Source organism: Prionailurus bengalensis, chromosome A1 (assembly GCF_016509475.1).
Source record: "Prionailurus bengalensis isolate Pbe53 chromosome A1, Fcat_Pben_1.1_paternal_pri, whole genome shotgun sequence".
NCBI lineage: Eukaryota > Metazoa > Chordata > Mammalia > Carnivora > Felidae > Prionailurus > Prionailurus bengalensis.
The window spans coordinates 68,141,662-68,160,611 of NC_057343.1; the positions used below are offsets into that span (position 1 = coordinate 68,141,662).

Sequence of the window (18,950 nt, forward strand, 5' to 3'; positions counted from 1 at the left end):
TCCTGAGGCAAAAATTCTTCTCCATATGTGGACCCGTGAACTAGAAAACAAGCTGTCTGCTTCCAAAATGCAGTATCGAGATACGCATTCCAAATTCCAAAGACAGATATTCCAATTCCAAAAGGTAGAAATTACAAAGAATGAAGGAGTTACCAGTCCCAAACAAGTTCAAAATACAGCAGGACAAATTGTGTTAGGTTTCAAGTCGTGAGCAGAACCCTCAGCGGCGTGCTGCTCCACTCTCTGCAGCGTGCCACGGCTATGCCCTCAGGGTCATTACTCCCTTCTCTTGAAGGAAAAATGTTTGCGTGTTTGCAGCCAAGCAGTTTATCAGCCAATTTCCTGCCTATGGAATTTTGAAAGTCTGACAGCCTTCTCTCATTTCATCTCGTCTCTGTCTCTTTTGGCAACATTTTTGCTGATACAACATAATCAAAATCCTTTGGGTCTTTTGTAGATCTCACCAGCATCATGCCAGAAAAACCTTCCTCAGATCCATCCTGGACAAATCTACCGCTCCATTCCTGGCTTCTACCGAGACGGTGGAATGGACCCATGAGTCACAAGCCTAACCTATACAGAAAAAGACTGACCAGCCACAAAGTTGGTCTTCTTTCTGAAGCATGCATCCCCAACACTGGGTTTCCTCATTTTAACAGCCTTTGCCATCTGGGTAGCAGGAGAAACTCCCAAATTATCAAGTGCGGCTTCCTTTTTTCTGAACAGCTCCTTCTTCAGTTTCTCTCCGTCCTCTTGCATTTTACTATAAACAAGGCAAAACCAGGGGATACCTTTAATGCTTTGCTTGGCAATCTCCTTAGTTAGCTATTCAAGTTCACTGATTGCAAGTACTGTTTTCCACACAACTGTAGAATCCAATTCGGCCCCTTTTCTGCCCCTATAAAACAAGGATCATCTTTCTTTGTTTCCAATAACAGGTCACTCATTTCCTTCTGTACTCTTACCAAAAGAGCCTTTAATGTTCTTATTTCTACCAACATTCTACTCACGAAGACATAAGTATTCTCTATGACAGAAGCTTTATTAATGACCATGCTCCCTGCTTTCCTCTAAGTCCTTAGCAGAATCACCTTTAATGTCCCTATTTCTGCCAACAGTCTCCTCAAGGCATGTAGGCTTTTGTTTTTTAACCACATTTCTCAAAATCCTTCTAGCTTTTGCTGGACTTACCAGCTACTTCTACATTTTTAGCTATTTCTTACAGCAGCACTCCATTTTATCAAGTCTGTATTGGTTTCCTAGGGCAGCTGTAACAAATTACCAAAAACCTGGCAACCTAAAGGAATAGAAACTTATGGTCTCACAGTTCTGGAGCCCAGAAGTCCAAAATCAAGGTACCGGTGTGGCCTCTTCAAGCTTCTGAGGGCTACAAGTGTTCCTTGGCTTGTGGTTACATCAATCCAATCTCTGCCTCTGTTCACATAGCCTTCTCCTCTTCTGTCTCTTATAAGGACATTGGATTTAGCAGCCATCCAGATAGTCCACAATGATCTGGTCTCAAGACCCTTACTAATTACATCTGCCAAGATCCTTTATCCAAGTAAGGTAACATTCACAGGTTCCAGGAGTCAGGATGTAAACTTTTTAGGAACTGCAATTCTCCCACTACAAGTGATGCAGTTGGTACATAGATGGGGGTCAGATTATGAAGAACCTGAAGTAGCATACTACAAAAGTTCCAGCTCTAAGAGACTCAAGGCAAATACAAATCAGGACAATGTAACTACAAATCCAAGACTGGAAGAAGTTAGACTGCAGATCTGGAACAGAGAATGGGATCAGATGGATGCAAACTGGGAGAAACAGGGGAAGAAACAGAGGAAGAGGACACACATTAGGCTCGAATATTTTATTCAATACAACTATTATTACATCTGATATCATAAAATACAATGGATTACAAGATAATATGAACAATTATGTACCAACAAATCAGACCACCTAAAAGAAATAGATAAACTCCTGGAAACAATAAGCTATCAAGACTGACTCACAAATAGAAAATCTGAACCAATTACTACCACAGAGATTGAGTAATAAACAAAACAAACAAACTCCCCAAAAAGGAGCACCTGGATGGCTCAGTAGGTTAAGCATTCCAATGCTTCAGGAGTTTAAGCCCCATCTCAGGCTCTGCACTCATAGCTCGGAGCTTGCTTGGGATTCTCCCTCTCTCTGACCCTCACCTGCTCATGCTCTTTCTCTTACAAAGTAAACAAACAAAAAATCAAAACAAAACAAAAACTCCCCCAAAAACAAAAGTCTAGGACCGGATAGATTCACTGGTGAATTCTGCCAAACATTCACAGATTTAATACCTATTTTTCTGAAACTCTTTTAAAATCTTGAAGAGGAGGAAATGCTTCCAAACTCCTTTTACAAAGGAGTTGTACAAAGGAGCATTGCCTTGATACCAAGGAACACGAACACACACACACACACACACACACACACACACACACACAGAAATTACAGGCCAATGTCCCTGATGACCACAGATGCAAAAATCAAACTATTAGCAAACAATACATTAAAAGAATCACACACCATGAACAAATGGGATTTACTCCAGAGATGCAAGGATGGTTCAACATCTACTAATTAGTCAACATGGTATACTATATCAACACAGTGAAAAATAAAAATCATATGATCACTCGATACAGAAAGATCATTAGACAAAAGTCAATGTCCATTTATAATAAAAACTCTCCACAGACAGGGTATAGACGGAATAAACCTTAACATAAGAAGGGCCACATATGACAAGCCCACAGTTAACATCATACTCAGCAGTGAAAAACTGAGAATTTTCCTCTACAATCAGGAACAAGGATGCTCATGCTCATCCCTTTTATTCAATACAATATTTGAAATTCTAGCCAGAGGAATGAGGAGAGAAAAATAAATAAAAGACATCCAAATCAGAAAGGAAGGAGTAAAACTGTCACTGTTTGAAGAAGACAGGCATCATATTATATATAAAAAACCCTAAAACTTCACCAAAAAAACTATTAGGCCAAATTAAATGATAGGATACAAAATCAGTATACAAAAATCTATTGCATTTCTGATACCAAACTCTCAGAGAAAATTAAAAACAATCCCATTTACAAGTACATCGAAAGGAATAAAATACCTAGGAATAAATTTAACCAAGGAGGTAAAAACCTGAACACTAGAAGTCACTGATAAAAGAAATTAAAGACATAAATAAATGGAAAGACATTCATTGTTCACAGATGAAAAGAATAAAGTATTCATACTACCCAAACAATCTGTAGATTCAGTGCAATCCCCATCAAAATTCCAATACCATTTTCCACAGAAATAGAACAACCCACAGTGTTATCCACACCGGATAAAACTAGTCCAATGAGAATATCCTGAAAAGGATTTACAGAAATTGACACCTAACTTCTGTCAAAATGCTAAACACTTGCTGGAAATCTCCACTGAGCAATTGCAGTAGCTTTTCCTAAGCCTGTTGATTAAACAAATTTTAGGCTAGCACACAAAAGCCTAGTGAACCCATTCATGACTATTATAATTGACTCTACAAATTGTCTTTAAATTCTGGTCTTCCCTTAGATGCTGAATCCACCTAGGTAGCATTTAACTCTATATTCATTAATGGGGTGAACTTGATCCTTCTCCTTTAGGAAAAGGACCAGAGGTGAATGGGAAACTCTGTTCACTCCAGATTCAGTCAATTTGGCAAACTAGCTTGCACACATCCTACATGCATCACCCAAAAAAGACTGATAAAATTCTTAAAATTCTTATTTTTTAAATTTTTTAAATGGTTTCATTATTTTTGAGAGAGACAGAGTGAGAGTGAGAATGGGCAGAGAGAGAAGGAGACACAGAATCCGAAGCAGGATCCAGACTCTGAGCTGTCAGCACAGAACCCAATGCGGGGCTTGAACTTGTGAACCACGAGATCATGACCTGAAGTCGGAAGCTAACTGACTCAGCCACCTAGGTGCCCCCCAAATTCTTAAAATTCTTGATTTTCATCTTCAACAAATGAAAGACCCTAAACAAAACCAAAAACCTAGTTTTTACTATTTGCAAAGAGCTAGGGCATTGGGGTGAAAAATCTGTTACCAGCTTAAGTGCTCCAGGCTCCTTCAGCCGGGTAGCCAATATTCCCAGTGTCCTCCTAATTCCCAACAACAGGATTCCGATGAGTTCGAGGCTCTTCCCAGTCTCCCCTCTTAATCAACTCAGAGAAACCACTCAACTGCTCATGCTCTTTCTCTTACAAAATAAAGATTGAGAATGCAGCTCTTTATTGACACCAGACGTACGCTCTTAGTGCTCAATCCCACTGCTAAAAACAGCCCCTGCCCTGGAGTACTAAAATGGTTCTAATGGGGGGTGGGGAGTCTCTCATAAGCCTCAACAGGTTTATAACACAGTTACTGAACCTACTTCCTTTAGTCTAAGGGCTCTGATACACATACCTTTCTCCTTAGTTGCTGTGCTGCTCTTCATCTATTGGGCTGAGATTTCTTAGAAAAATATACCAGAGTTCCTTTCTCCCAAAAGGAGAAATAATACTAGAATTTGACCATAGTAATAAAAATAGGCAGCCAGGTAAATTAAATGACCCTTTGACACCCTCAATTCGCTCTGAGTCTGATAGCACTATAGCCGAGTCTGAGGACACTGATCATTTATCCCTGTCGGATCCATTCTCTGTGGGCGACATCTTCAACAGATACTGGCAGCATCCACAGTATACTTCCCATCAAGATTCAAATAGATTCCTCAAAACATCCCCCTAAATTTAATGAATATCCTATAAATAAAGAAGGCTTTCAAGGCATCAAGCTCATAGATTACAAAGCTCAAGGCCCCATTATCCCCTGTACCAGTCCCTTTAATACACCTATTTTACCTATGAGAAAACCCAGTAGCCAAGGATGGTTTGTCTAGGACCTCTGGGCAATAAATGACACTGTTATCCCTCGGCACCCTGTTGTTTTTAACCCATATGCTGACAACCATTCCCACCGGATGCAAATTTTTCACTGTAGTTGATCTATGCAGTGCATTCTTTAGTATTCCAGTTGCTTTCACTTGGGAAGAATGGAAATACACCAGGACAGTAATGCCCCACCCAGAGTTTCAAAGGGTTCTTCTTACTTTTCACAAACCTTAGAAGCTGATTTGAATGGTAGGTTTTCTGCAGTCTCTATCTACTTTGTTACAATACCTAGATGATTTGCTCCTCTGCTCCGTTTTTAATGTTTATTTTCGAGAGACAGAACACGACCAGGAGAAGGGGAGAGAGAGAGAGAGAGAGAGAGAGGGAGACAGAATCCGAAGCAGGCTTCAGGCTCTGAACTATCAGCACGGAGCCCTATGTGGGGTTCGAACCCATTAACCATGAGATTATGACCTGAGCTGAAGTTGGATGCTTGACTGAGCTACCCAGGCGCCCCTCTCCTTAAACCACTTTACAGGAAGACAGTATCCACCTGTTAAAAACCTTTGCCCTTAAAGGGAAATAAAGACTCTAAAGAAAAATTGCTATTTGCTCAAACTCAGGTTTGATACTTAGGGCATCTGACCTCAGAATATTTGGATCCAGAGAGACTCCACGGCTTTCCAAACTTTCCAAAACCTAAAACTAAGTGCCAAATATGAGTTTTTCTTGAACTGGTTGGTTACTGTCAAAACTGGATTCCAAACTTCTCTCTTCTGGCTCAATCTCTGTATGTTTTACTAAAAAATATAAAACCTCACCCTATTTGGAAAAATCAGAAAGACTTGCTTTGGGGACTTTAAAGAAAAGCCTATTAAACCCACCTGCCCTCAGACATCCTAATTATCAACTTTCCTTTTTCCTCTTTGTATGGGAGATGGGAGAGAATACCCTTGGGATTACTCACCCAAAAACACAGGGTATTACAACCAACAATTTGACCCTGTGGCACAGGGATATCACCTCGCTTCAGAGACATTCCTGCCACTGACAAAATAATCATGGAATCCCTTTCAACCATCCTTGTATTTTGGCCAGGGGCCAAACTTCAAACATTTATACTGAGAGCTGGTATGCCCTTGGGATAGCTCATGACTTTGGATTATGGAAACAAGGTTTCCTTACCTCCAAGAGGGATAAAATTTAAAATGGCTCTTATGTCCAAAATTTGTTATATACCACACTTTTGCTGGCTACTTTTATTAAGGTTCCTGGCCATTCCAGAATCAACTCCCTGGGGGCCAAAGAAAACTTTCTCATTGATATTTCTGCCCAAAACACCACTCTCAAAGAAACTAATAACCAGACCCCTGTTATGGTCCAAAGAGATGTTCTGCCAAATGATAATTCAGAAAGACGACACCCAACAATTGCCTCAGAAAGAGAAAAATATTGGAAATCTAGTCATTGTTGGTTCAATAAGGAGAGCCCTGGTTTGGACCAAATAAATATCTGGCCCTACTAGAAATTCTAAAGTTCTTATACTTACCACTATACATACATTAAACCATCGTGGTCTACTGACAATAATAGCATTCATGAACCAATACTGTTGGGGAAGTGTTAATGAGGTTGCAACAAGTGCCTACGTCACTTGCCCCACCTGTCTAAAACAGAAGCCAGAGAAACCTGTCTGCCCAAATGGATTTCATATAGCTTTCCCACTACATGAATAGAAACATGTTTTAGTAATGGTCTATATGTTTTCTCACGGGACTGAAGCTTTCCCTTCTAGACAGGCTGCTGCTGCTTCTCTGTTAGAAAAAATTATCCCTAACTGGGGAACCCTCTCAAACTTCATAGTGATTGGGAACCTATTTTACTGGTCAGGTGCTTTGACAAGTGTGTGCTGTTTGGCCAGTTTTACAACACTGGCATGATGCAGATTGTCCTCAATCCTCGGGGTTACTTGAACATATTAACAATACTGTTAACACTCAACTTGTAAAAATTTGTACAGATCCTAAAATACCTTGGCCCAAAGTACTGCCATTGGTTACTCTAAATCTTGGTTCCACCCCTTTGAACCTCCTAGACTGTCACCGTTTGAGATCGTCACAGATGCCCAATCCACTTGGCCCCTGTACCTCCTTTGAGCTACAGTAGATAAAAGAGGAGATATACTTCAAGACTGCAAGGGTCTAACTACTTCCATGAAAAATAACCATGCTTTAGTAGAGTGATCTTTTTCAAAGTGCATTCCCGGAAGACAACAACCTTAAGCATCATATCTTGCAAGCTGGAAACTGGAAAAGGCACCTCCATAAAGACTATTCGGTCTTGCTGAAAAGGCTCTTATCAAGAAATGCTAATCCCAATGGCACCAAACTCCAAGGAATAGGCTCTTGGATTCACATGAATCCAAGGAGAAATCACCAAACCCTACCAGACCTGCACACCATCTGGTAAGCTGCAATGAAAGTAGAGGACAATTGACAATACAACTTTTTCAACATACCGGGACCAGGTCTATGTACTTTTTCCTCACTGATTGCTTCTACCAGCTCTTTCGTAGAAAGGAAATGCTCTAGGGGCACCTGGGTAGCTCAGTGGGTTAAGCATCCAACTTCACTCAGGGTATGATCTCACCTTCATGAGTTCAAGCCCTGCATTGGGCTCTGTGCTGGCAGTTCAGAGTCTGGATCCTGCTTCAGATTCTGTGTCTCCCTCTCTCTCATCTCTCCCCCACTCATGTTCTGTCTCTGTCTCAAAAATAAACACTAAAAAATAAAAATTAAAGAAAGGAAATGCTCTTGTACACATTTCCCAAACCTTTGTGAAAGGGAGAAAACCTCTTCTCTTGATTAGGCCTTTGAGCAACAGCCTCATCATGATCCCAGGACAAATTAAATTTTTCACTTGCTTTTTCTGAAGGGCTGGGTTGAAGGTTCAGAATTCATCTTTCATCTGATTCTGAATTCTTATCCAAACTCATGGTTTCTGAATTTGCAACCTTACAGGCTTTATCACTAGATAAGATTTTCAAATGGTTTCTTTGAGACAACAACACTGTTTGAATACATCTTTGAAGTTTCACTAGTTTTGCAAAAAGTTCATTAGTTATTGCCTCATGTTTTTACCTGCACGGAATCTTCTCAAATGCACTTGGTTAATTCTTACAGTATTCACTATTTTGCTTTCATGGCTACTATAGGTAAGGACTTCCAGGAGGCATACATGACTCCAATGGACCCCATAGGGAGAACTTTTTCCCCTAAATTGGAATTGAGTGCCAATAAACTTTCAGCTGGATACTTTCTGACCTAGGGTCCCGGATCGGAATCATCATACAATTTGAAAGTTATGTTCCTTCTTCTGTTTTTCCCTAATTGTTTTTTTGTATTTAGTTGCCTGTCAAACTTTTATAAAAATGACGTACCCAATTAGGAGAGGATCTCCAATACTTATGGTCTTGAAATGATACAGACTTTAGATGGAAAGTGCCTCAGAGTTCCACCTCCTAACCTTGCCTGTTAGTCAAATGTGGCCTTACGTGGTTTCCAACCGTTATGTACTTTCCCTCCTATGTAGGGACAAGACAATCAGGAAAGATCCTTTCTGGCACTGAGGGACAAAACCACTAAATATGGAAAACCTGACTTTTGGTCAGCAATGCTTTCAAGGAAAGATTTTGATCAAAATGATGAAATGGGAGTATTAGAAACCTCACTGAAGTGGACTGGGGGTGTGGGAAGCTGTACCACTCAACGTCAATTACAGACTTCTATCAGAACGTTTTCCACAGGAATCATCAATTACAGGCCCAACAGAGAAAGAAGGTACATTGCATCTCCTACAAGAAATTGACTAGTCCTGCAACTCAGCCAAAGAGAAACTGTCATCACACTGGGTTCCGGCTTTTCTCCAAAGGACTTTTGTTCCAAACCACCCCTCCATGCTTTCTCCTTCTGCACAAAATAATGTTCCTCTCCTTTGTTAGACTTCCCTATGCCATATTTTGCTTTTCCCTATTTGCAATTCTCTATTATTCCCGAATAAATCCGTTTTCTGCTGGTAAAATAACTTTTATTTTTAAGGTTAACAGGTACAAACTTTCAGTTATAAAATAAGTCATGGGAATGTAATGTATAGCATGGTGGCTACAGTGAAGAGTGCTGTATTGCATATTTGAAAGTTGCTAAGAAATGTTAAAAGTTCGACACAAGAAGAAAACCTTTTGGATACATGTCAGGTGATGGATGTTAACTAGACTTATTGCTGTGATCATTTCGCGATTCAAACACTGAATGTTATGTTGTAAACCTGAAATTAATATGGTGTGTTAATTACATCTCAATTAAAAAACTTTTTCTATCTTATATATGCAACGTGGTACCAGGTGATGGGGAGTCTCTTTTTAGTTCCATTAGCTGTTTCTTTGAATGGACAAAAGCAACGGGAGTTTAAAGTTCATCCTAACCAATGAAAGGAACTTCCAAATTCTGTTTAACTTCTAGAATACTGAGAGCAAAATTCAATAGCTACAACTCTTTTTTTCTGCAAAGTGACATGAACTAATTTCAGTGGAGGAGATTCGGGAAGAAACAACTTGGGGGAAGCTACCTTCTCCACAGGAAGCTCATCACTGGTGTTATTACGACACTAGGTGCTTCCAATACGTTTCCTAAAAAGAACTGCCCCACATCAATGGAATTGCCTGCATTAAAACCCACACTCCAGCTCCTATTCCTCTTTTTCTTAAATGTGAAAGAGATCCAGACGAATTAAACAGAGGCCCTGAAGTCTGAGAAACCGTAGGTGAGGCAAAGTATGAACTGCGAGGAAAAGGAATTGCAAGTGAGTGCCGCGCAGGGGTAGCCGGAGTGGAGGGGATGCTCCAGCGCCCAGCACGAGGGCGCCCCAGCAGCAGAGAGGGAGCTAGAGGGCCGGCAGACGGCGAGATCGGGCCCGAGAGACCCCGCCGATCCTCCCTCCGCGCTGGGCTCGGCAGAGGGGCCGGCCCGCACCCACCTGGCCTCCAGCAGCAGCGGGGTCTCGGGCCACTTCGCGGCCAAGTGGGCCGTCACCGACTTAGACGCCGAGGCCGTCCGGGCGTCGAGCAGGGAGAAGCACAGCGCCGTGGAGCCCAGGAGCAGCCGCACCACGTCCGTGGCCTTTGCCATGGCGCGGAGAGAGAAGCGCGAGCCCCTCGTACCCGGAGCCCACAGCCCTCAGCCGCCACTGCACAGCCGGCTCCTCTGGCCGCGGCCGCCCACTTCCGGTGGGGGGAGCTCCAGTCCGTTACTCGGAGCCAGGGCCTGGCGGGCACGGAGCGCATGCGCGTCCCGCTCCGGGGCTGTCCCGGGAGCCCCCCGGGGCTGGATCCTGGAGCCACGTAGGTGCGGGCGGTGCCGGAACCTGCGGCGGCGTGGCTGATGCTCCGGCGGGTCCGCGATCCGACCCCCTGTTATCGCGCAGGGGCTGTGGGACACCGGGAGGGGAGGATAGCTCCCGGAGGCCAAACTGGGATTGCGGCCGACTGAGGCTGGGTGGAGATGCCAAAAACTGGAAGCGAAGGCAGAAACCGGCGTGGCTTTTACCCATGTTTTCGCAGGCGGAAAATAAGGCCCATCCAAGTTCAGTTGTCTACGGGCTTCTACATTTTATAGCATATTAAAGCCACGTGGTAGAGCTTTTCGAAAGCCCGATGCCCAATAGTATTTAACTCTCCCCAGCCCCCAGGTGACTGAATGAGCAATCTTGTTCGGAAACCAGTGACATCACCTGGAGCGCTGGTTAAAACATAGGGTGTTGGGCCTCATCCTAGTGTTTCTAATTCAGTAGATCTGGTGTGGGGGGCAGGGATGCAAGAATTTACATTTCACGTCTATCAAGGCCCCAGGTGATACTGATATTGCTGGCTGGGAAACCTCGCTTTTAGCCTTTGTACTCAAAAGTGGCCCACAGGACGGCTGCAGCATCACCTATGAGCTCCTTAGAAATGCAGAATCTCAGGCCCTACCCCAGACGTACTGAATCTGAATCCCCAGGTTAACATGCATTTACTGCATCAGGCTCAAAGACAAAAGCTTGCAACAGAGTTAAGTGTTTTTCCAGTACAGATGATTCATCAAATCAAAATATTCCGTTTTATTCAACTGGGCGGAGGTGGAGCGTCGAGATTCTGACTCCTCGTCAGGCATGCTTCTTTTTCTATTCAGAAAGCTGTTAAATTTATTATAAATATTAAAATATATGGTAAAGAGAAGCAGCAGCTGGGAAAAATAGTTTCGGAGGATGTACCGAGCCGTTCCTTTTTTCCAGTTACTCCTCTGCCTTTTAGGGAATCTGGATCTCCTGAAGCTGCTGAAACGTGATAATTTTTTCATTTCCTTTCATTTGTTTAGTATATACCTTTCCTCAGAAGAACTTGCTCTGGAAATTCTACTTAGTTCTCATCTTCTATGTTTAGCCTTCATTTCCTGATTTTTCCTATTTGGTATGACCTATCCTTCCTTTAAATTCTCATAAGCTCTTTATCGTAACTGTCATAAACCACTTGTAATTTTCACTTTAGAATTTGAATACAGTACTTATATATTTCTCCTGTTAGAGATGGTGTTTCCCCAGGGCTCGTGCCTTAATTTTAGCATCCGTTGCAATACCTAGCACAGTACATGTTATTGGGGCTCAATAAATATTGAACAGTCCTTGTTTTTTGGATAAGTAGAACACTAAGGCAGATGAGTATGGAGCTTCATTTCTATCCGTAGAACATAATGGGAAAATATATTAAGAATCTTCCACAACTATTTGCTTTAATTAACTCCTCATGTCCATTTATTTTTGGACTGAAATTTTGACTAAAATTGTAGGATAAAGGAAATAAGATATTGATGGTGAATGTCTTAAATGTCAGCATATCTGATGGTTGCAAATCTTTGAGAAATGACTTGTGTATGAAGAGTCACATAAAATACACTATTAAAAGACACTAATAAAACATATATTTATATACATTCCAGTATATTTGAATTCACAAGAGGAATGCTACAGTTCTCTTTTAAAGAATGAAATTAATCTAATCCAGGGTCATTTATTTACATAATTATTATAAATTTTAGCCTACATAGTATTTTCCTAGAAACTTCAGTGGGTTTGAAATATTCCTTAGACTGACTATCCTTGGGCTTCTTTCCTCACATGCACAATGAAAGACTAGGACTAGGTGATATGTAAGTGTTGGAGGAAATCATTAGGAGAACTTCTGGTTGACCTCAGAGCTGGACGTGGGCAATGAGAGACACTTTATTCCCTCTTCTGTCCTTGGAATATAAGTTCTTCCCACTGTTCCCAAATAAGGAGCCACTTCAAGGAAGCAGCCTTCAGGGAGTAATGTTATAGAAACCTCTGCTCTGTATATGTGGTTGAACCCTGTTAAAGCCTCAGTATAAACTCTTAAGATTCTGACAGGTGGGTGCTCAAATCTACTTGTCTTGCAGTTGCCCAAGATAAGCCTTGTAAGTAAGTCCCCTTGCTTATTAAAACTGCCACCTACCAATCTGGAGTCCTCTGCTTCTCTCTTCAGTTTCTCCGTGCCCTCTGTGTATGACTGCCAGTTTCAAATTTCACCCAGGGAACTCTCAAGGTTGTGAGCCAACATTGAAGTTTCTTCTGTATGTCATTTCTATGTACAGATAGAAATACAGTAAAACCTTGGATTGCGAGCATAATTCATTCTGGAAACGTGCTTGTAATCCAAAGCACTTATATATCAAAGCGAATTTCAAGAACCATTGGCTCAGTCGTGATCATGTGATATTCGGCATCACGTACTACTTGTATTGCAAGACATCGCTCATTTATCAAAGTTAAAATTTATTAGAAATGTTTGCTCATCTTGCAGAACACTCGCCGAACAAGTTACTTGCAATCAAAGGTTTTCCTGTATTAAAGTGCAAAAACTGAGTAACTCAGTGAAGGTCACTCAAGTTAGTGGAGTAGCAAAGCATTCTAACCTTCATTATCAATAACCCTTTGGCACAGATTGGCTATGAAGTGAATATAGATCAGGAACACAATTGTACTTGAATATCTTTTAGCAAAATGTTATTCAAAGTTATTCACATCAGGGTAATATGAATGAAAATTGATGATGATAGCAGTTTTCATTGTATGTGGAAGAAGTGATTAATGAGTCCTTCATAATAAGAATATTGTGTTTAATAAAATAAATCATCTTGAAGTAAGTACTGCATGGACTATATTTATTTAATGAAAATAGTAGTGCTATGTGATGATAAAGTTACTACCAAATTATCATGTAATATAATAAAACTTTAATTTTCTCTACCTATAGTCTCATAGCTGAAATGGCTTTTTAAAAATATTACCCTGTTGGTCTTCCAGATTTCCCTTACTATAACAAACACCCTTTTCTCATTTTTTATTTGAATATCTTAAGTACAAGAAAATGTCTAACTCTTCATTCCAGTTGGGAAGAATTTATAGACTTATTTAATTTGTTATATTCCTACTCCCTAGGCAGAAATATACTAAAACTGTAATCAAATGAGTTATTGTTTAGTTTCCTTTAAGTGTCAGTAAATTTGATTTTTATAAGTTTGCACATTTTACCTAACATACATTACAAATGCCTCACAAATGTCTAACTCCAGGTATGTTTGATGAAATTTTTTACTGTGGTTTATTAACTACAGTGACTTTCAAATAGCAAATTAAGTATAGGAAATACATAATTTTTTCAAGTTTTTGTTTAAATTCTAGTTAGTTAACACATATGGTAAAATTGGTTTCAGGTGTAGAATTTAGTGATTCATCACTTACATGTAACACCCAGTGCTCATCACAACAAGTACCCTCCTTTGTACCCATCACCCATCTAGCCCATCTATCAACCCTCAGTTTGTTCTCTATGGTTACGAGTCTTTTAGGTTTGCTTCCCTTCCCCTTTTTTTTTTTTCCTTCCCTTGTGTCCATCTGTTTTGTTTCTTAAATTCCACAAATGAGGGGCGCCTGGGTGGCGCAGTCGGTTAAGCGTCCGACTTCAGCCAGGTCACGATCTCGCGGTCCGTGAGTTCGAGCCCCGCGTCAGGCTCTGGGCTGATGGCTCGGAGCCTGGAGCCTGTTTCTTATTCTGTGTCTCCCTCTCTCTCTGCCCCTCCCCCGTTCATGCTCTGTCTCTCTCTGTCCCAAAAATAAATAAACGTTGAAAAAAAAAATTAAAATTCCACAAATGAGTGAAATCATATGGTATTTGTCTTTCTCTGACTTATTTCACTTAGCATAATACACTCTAGTTCCACCCATTGCATTATCATTGCAAATGGCAAGATTTCATTGTTTTTGATGGTTAGGTAATATTCCAAATATTTCATTGATATATATATATATACACACACACACATACACACACACACACACACACACACACACACATATATAATGGAATATTACTCAGATGGAACATTTGGGTTTTCTCCATAGCTTGTCTATTATTGATAATGCTGCTATAAACATCAGGGTGTATGTGCCCCTTCGAATCAGCAAATCATGGAAAGAGCCCAAACTGATGGAGAGTCCATTGACTGATGAATGGATAAAGAAGCTGTTATACATATATATATGATATATATATTATATATATGACAGCTTCTTTATCCATCAGTATCCATCCATCCATATACATGTGTGTATATATACACACATATACACATATATATAATGGAATATTACCCAACCATCAAAAAGAATGAAGTCTTGCCACTTGCAACGATGTGGATGGAACTAGACTGTATTGTGCTAAATGAAATAAGTCAGTCAGAGAAAGACAAATACCATATGATTTCACTCATTTGTAGAATTTAAGAAACAGAACAGATGAACACAGGGGAAGGGGAAAAAAAGAAAGAAGGAAGCAAACCATAGAGAACAAACTGAAGGTTGATGGAGGGAGGGAGGGAGGGTTGATGGGTGGAGGATGGGTGATGGGTAAAAAGGAGGGCACTTGTGATGAGCACTGGGTGTTGTATATAATAAACCACTGAATTCCACTCCTGAAACCAATACTACACTATATGTTAAGTAACTTGAACTTAAATAAAATATTGGAAGAAAAAATATAAAATTTTTAAGTTAATCAATTGGGCTGATATGAGAACTTGACATCTATTTAACAACATTCTTTTATACTTACATACATGGTCGATATTTTACAGTTATGCATTCAAAGTTTGCTAAGTTACTATTGCTTCTATTGTTTGCTTTGTTTCTTCAACAAAACACATAGGATTGAAGCATGTTGGTGGCAGACAAACCTATGTCCTGCTTTTACATCTTCTAGTAGAGGCTAGTATAGTTATGTGCACCAGCTCATCAATTTGTTCAAAATATGTTGCTTATCCTGTATGGGAAGCTGACCATGTCATATATGTGAAAGAATACTGAGGTGAATAAAATGGTTAATGTCTTCGAAGGGCTCACAGTGTAGTGAAGATATGACATCTACCAATAAATTATTACAGGGAAAAGTTAATAAAATTCTATGAAAGTCCAGAAGAAAATACTTTTTAAGAAATCTTGTTGAACAAATAAACAGCTTTAGTCAAATTTCTCATCCAAATTATTTCCCGAATTTAAATCTAGCACTTTGAGGGGCGCCTGGGTGGCCCAGTTGGTTAGGTGTCTGACTGTGGCTCAGGTCATGATCTCATGGTTTGAGAGTTGGAGTCCCATGTCGGGCTCTGTGCTGACAGCTCGGAGCCTGGAGCCTGCTTCGGGTTCTGTGTCTCCGTCTCTCTCTGCTCCTCCCCCACTTGTGCTCTGTCTCTCTCTGTCTCTCAAAAATAAATAAAATGTAAAAAAAAACCAAAAATGTAAATCTAGCGCTTTGAGAAGCTGCACAAATGCTTTCCATCCCTAGGGAAGCACCTGGCCCTACTGTCATGATTATCAACAACATAAAAGATGCCTTTGTAGAGCAGCTTTACATTTACATCATGAAACATGGTCTCAAATCTTAAGTGACTTTGTCCATTGGTTGGGAGGGTAGCACCGGACGTAAAAAGTAAATTAGAATGAGAAGTTTTCCGTGAGAAGATGTAAAGGACTGCACGTTACAAGAAACGTGACAGGAATTGAGGGAGGAAGTGGTCTCAAGAAAAGCTTCACAGAATAAGTGGTGTGACCTGGAGGGAGTTCAGGGGGCAGGTCTGCCATTGTAGCGTGGATGCAGCCATAGACATTGCAAACAAATGGACGTGGATGGACGTGTTTCAAACGTGTTTACTTATGGACACTGAATTTCCTATTTTCACGTATCATAAAATATTCTTCTTTTGTTTTTAAATTTTAAAATGTAAAACCATTTTTAAAAAATGTTTACTTATTTGAGAGAGAGAGAGAGAGAGAGAGAGGGAGCAAGCAGGGGAAGGGCAGAGAAAGGAAGACAGAAGATCCTAAGCAGGGTCTGCACTGAGAGCAGAGAGCCCGATGCGGGGCTCAAATTCACGAACTGTAAGATCATGACCTGAGCCAAAGTTGTATGCTTAACTGACTGAGCCACCCAGGTGCCCCGAAAAATGTAAAAGCATTCTTAACTTACAAGCTATACATATTTGGCCCATGGGCCCAGAGTACCAACCTTTGCTCTAGAGAAAGTTTTGCAGGAAACCTAAAGAACTCTTTATGAATTATTTTCTGTGATAACAAAAAACTGGATACAGATCAAATGTCCACTGAAGTACAATGACAAAATAATTTGTGGCTTCTTTGTTCAATACAATATGAAACAGTAGTGACAATAAATGAGTCACAGCTATGTAAATAAACATGGATGAGCCTCAAAAACACAGTATCAGTGATAAAGCCAGTCAAAGAATACGTATACTAAAATTCTGTTACATAGGGTTCAAAGACAGATGGAATTAACAATATAACCTTTGGGGATACATGGAAACTCAAATGAAAGCAAGGGAATGGCGAACACAAAACTCAGTGTTTTGGTTATCTCTGAGTGAGAAAAAGAAGATGAAACAAAGATGTGCCTTCTAAGATATTAATAGTCTGGAAAGAACTCACCAAACTCCACAACCAAAAAACAAATAATCCAGTGAAGAAATGGGCAGAAAACATGAATAGACACTTCTCTAAAGAAGACATCCAGATGGCCAACAGGCACATGAAAAGATGCTCAACGTCACTCCTCATCAGGGAAATACAAATCAAAACCACACTGAGATTATCACCTCACCAGTCAGAGCGGCTAAAATGAACAAATCAGGAGACTATAGATGCTGGACAGGATGTGGAGAAATGGGAACTCTCTTGCACTGTTGGTGGGAATGCAAACTGGTGCAGCCACTCTGGAAAACAGTGTGGAAGTTCCTCAAAAAATTAAAAATAGACCTACCCTATGACCCAGCAATAGCACTGCTAGGAATTTACCCGAGGGATACAGGAGTGCTGAGGCATAGGGGCACTTGTACCCCCATGTTTATAGCAGCACTCTCAACAATAGCCAAATTATGGAAAGAGCCTAAATGTCCATCAACTGATGAATGGATAAAGAAATTGTGGTTTATATACACAATGGAATACTACGTGGCAATGAGAAAGAATGAAATATGGCCCTTTGTAGCAACGTGGATGGAAGTGAAGAGTGTGATGTTAAGTGAAATAAGTCATACAGAGAAAGACAGATACCATATGTTTTCACTCTTAATGTGGATCCTGAGAAACTTAACAGAAGACCATGGGGGAAGGGAAGGAAAAAATAAAGTTAGAGAGGGAGGGAGCCAAACCATAAGAGACTCCTAAAAACTGAGAATAAACTGAGGGTTGATGGTGGTGGGAGGGAGGGGAAAGTGGGTGATGGGCATTGAGGAGGGCACCTGTTGGGATGAGCACTAGGTGTTGTATGGAAACCAATTTGACAATAAATTTCATATTAAAAAAATAAGATATTAATAGTCTACTTCTTAAGAAAGGTGGTGGATATATGATCTCACTTGTGTGGGACGTAGTTCATAATGTTTACAAAGTGGAATAAAAAAGCCACAAAGCAAATTATGTCAATGTCTTCAAAAATGATGCTTCTCCATTGCCCGCAGAATTAAATTGAAATTCCTTACATATATATTGCTTGACACACTTCTAGACTTTACATGTTTAGTTGAATACTGGCCATGGCTTCTTCATTTCCCGGAAGAGCCTCCACTTGTGTTCTAAGTCCAGCTATGCTATTTAGAAATCCTTTCTCCTAGAATATGTAAGTTTTTAGAGAATATTTCTATATTTTATTTTCCCAATGTTTAAAGAAAACTTTTTTGTTTAACACTCTGACCCCATCATATCCATACTCTTTGTCCTCAATCTCATCACCGTGTTCCTGATTTTTAAAATTATTTTTCATTTCCTGAACTTGACAAGCCCTTTTGTGTCCTCTTTTATGTGAATTTTGTAACTTTTAGCTAGAATTAACTTTCACTTTTTTTTTCATCCGACCTGGCAACAAAGCCCGTATCTTTTCAATTATGTCAGGAGATAGAGATAATATCTCAGTCACCATGGCTCTCTAGTCCTTGCCTGGGGCTTAGCTTATAGTAAGTGCTTAACAAATATCTATTGAATCTTAAATGATGAATATTCTCTAGAACATTTGATTTTCTTTTTATTTTCAGTGTTTTCAATGGAATGTACAAAATGGCTATAGAGTAATGAAATTAATTTTTTAAAACACTTATTTGTTTTCGAGAGGGGGGAGGTGTAGAGAAGGGGAGGCAGACGATCCACAGTGGGCTCTGAAGTGGGCTCTGAGCTGTCAGCACAGAGCCTGACGTGGGGCTTGAGTTCACAAACCACAAGATCGTGACCTGAGCCAAAGTTGGATGCTTAACCAATTGAGCCACCCAGATGCCTCATGAAGTTAAGTTTTTAATGACACATTTAAGAATTTACCTATTCAAACAACATC

The 18,950-nt window shown here is 40.3% G+C and overlaps 1 protein-coding gene across 2 annotated transcripts in view; it reads right to left on the reverse strand.

Annotated features, from left to right (window-relative positions):
- UGGT2 (UDP-glucose glycoprotein glucosyltransferase 2) overlaps positions 1–10,224 on the reverse strand; it is a 190,019-nt gene extending 179,795 nt beyond the window's left edge. The window contains exon 1 of one of the 2 annotated variants that reach the window (XM_043581775.1): positions 9,989–10,224. In XM_043581775.1, coding sequence (XP_043437710.1) covers positions 9,989–10,140 — 152 coding nt within the window. In that variant the 5' untranslated portion in view covers positions 10,141–10,224. The remainder of the gene's footprint in view (positions 1–9,988) is intronic. The other variant, XM_043581784.1, reaches the window with a different exon arrangement.
- Between the last annotated feature and the right edge of the window lie 8,726 nt (positions 10,225–18,950).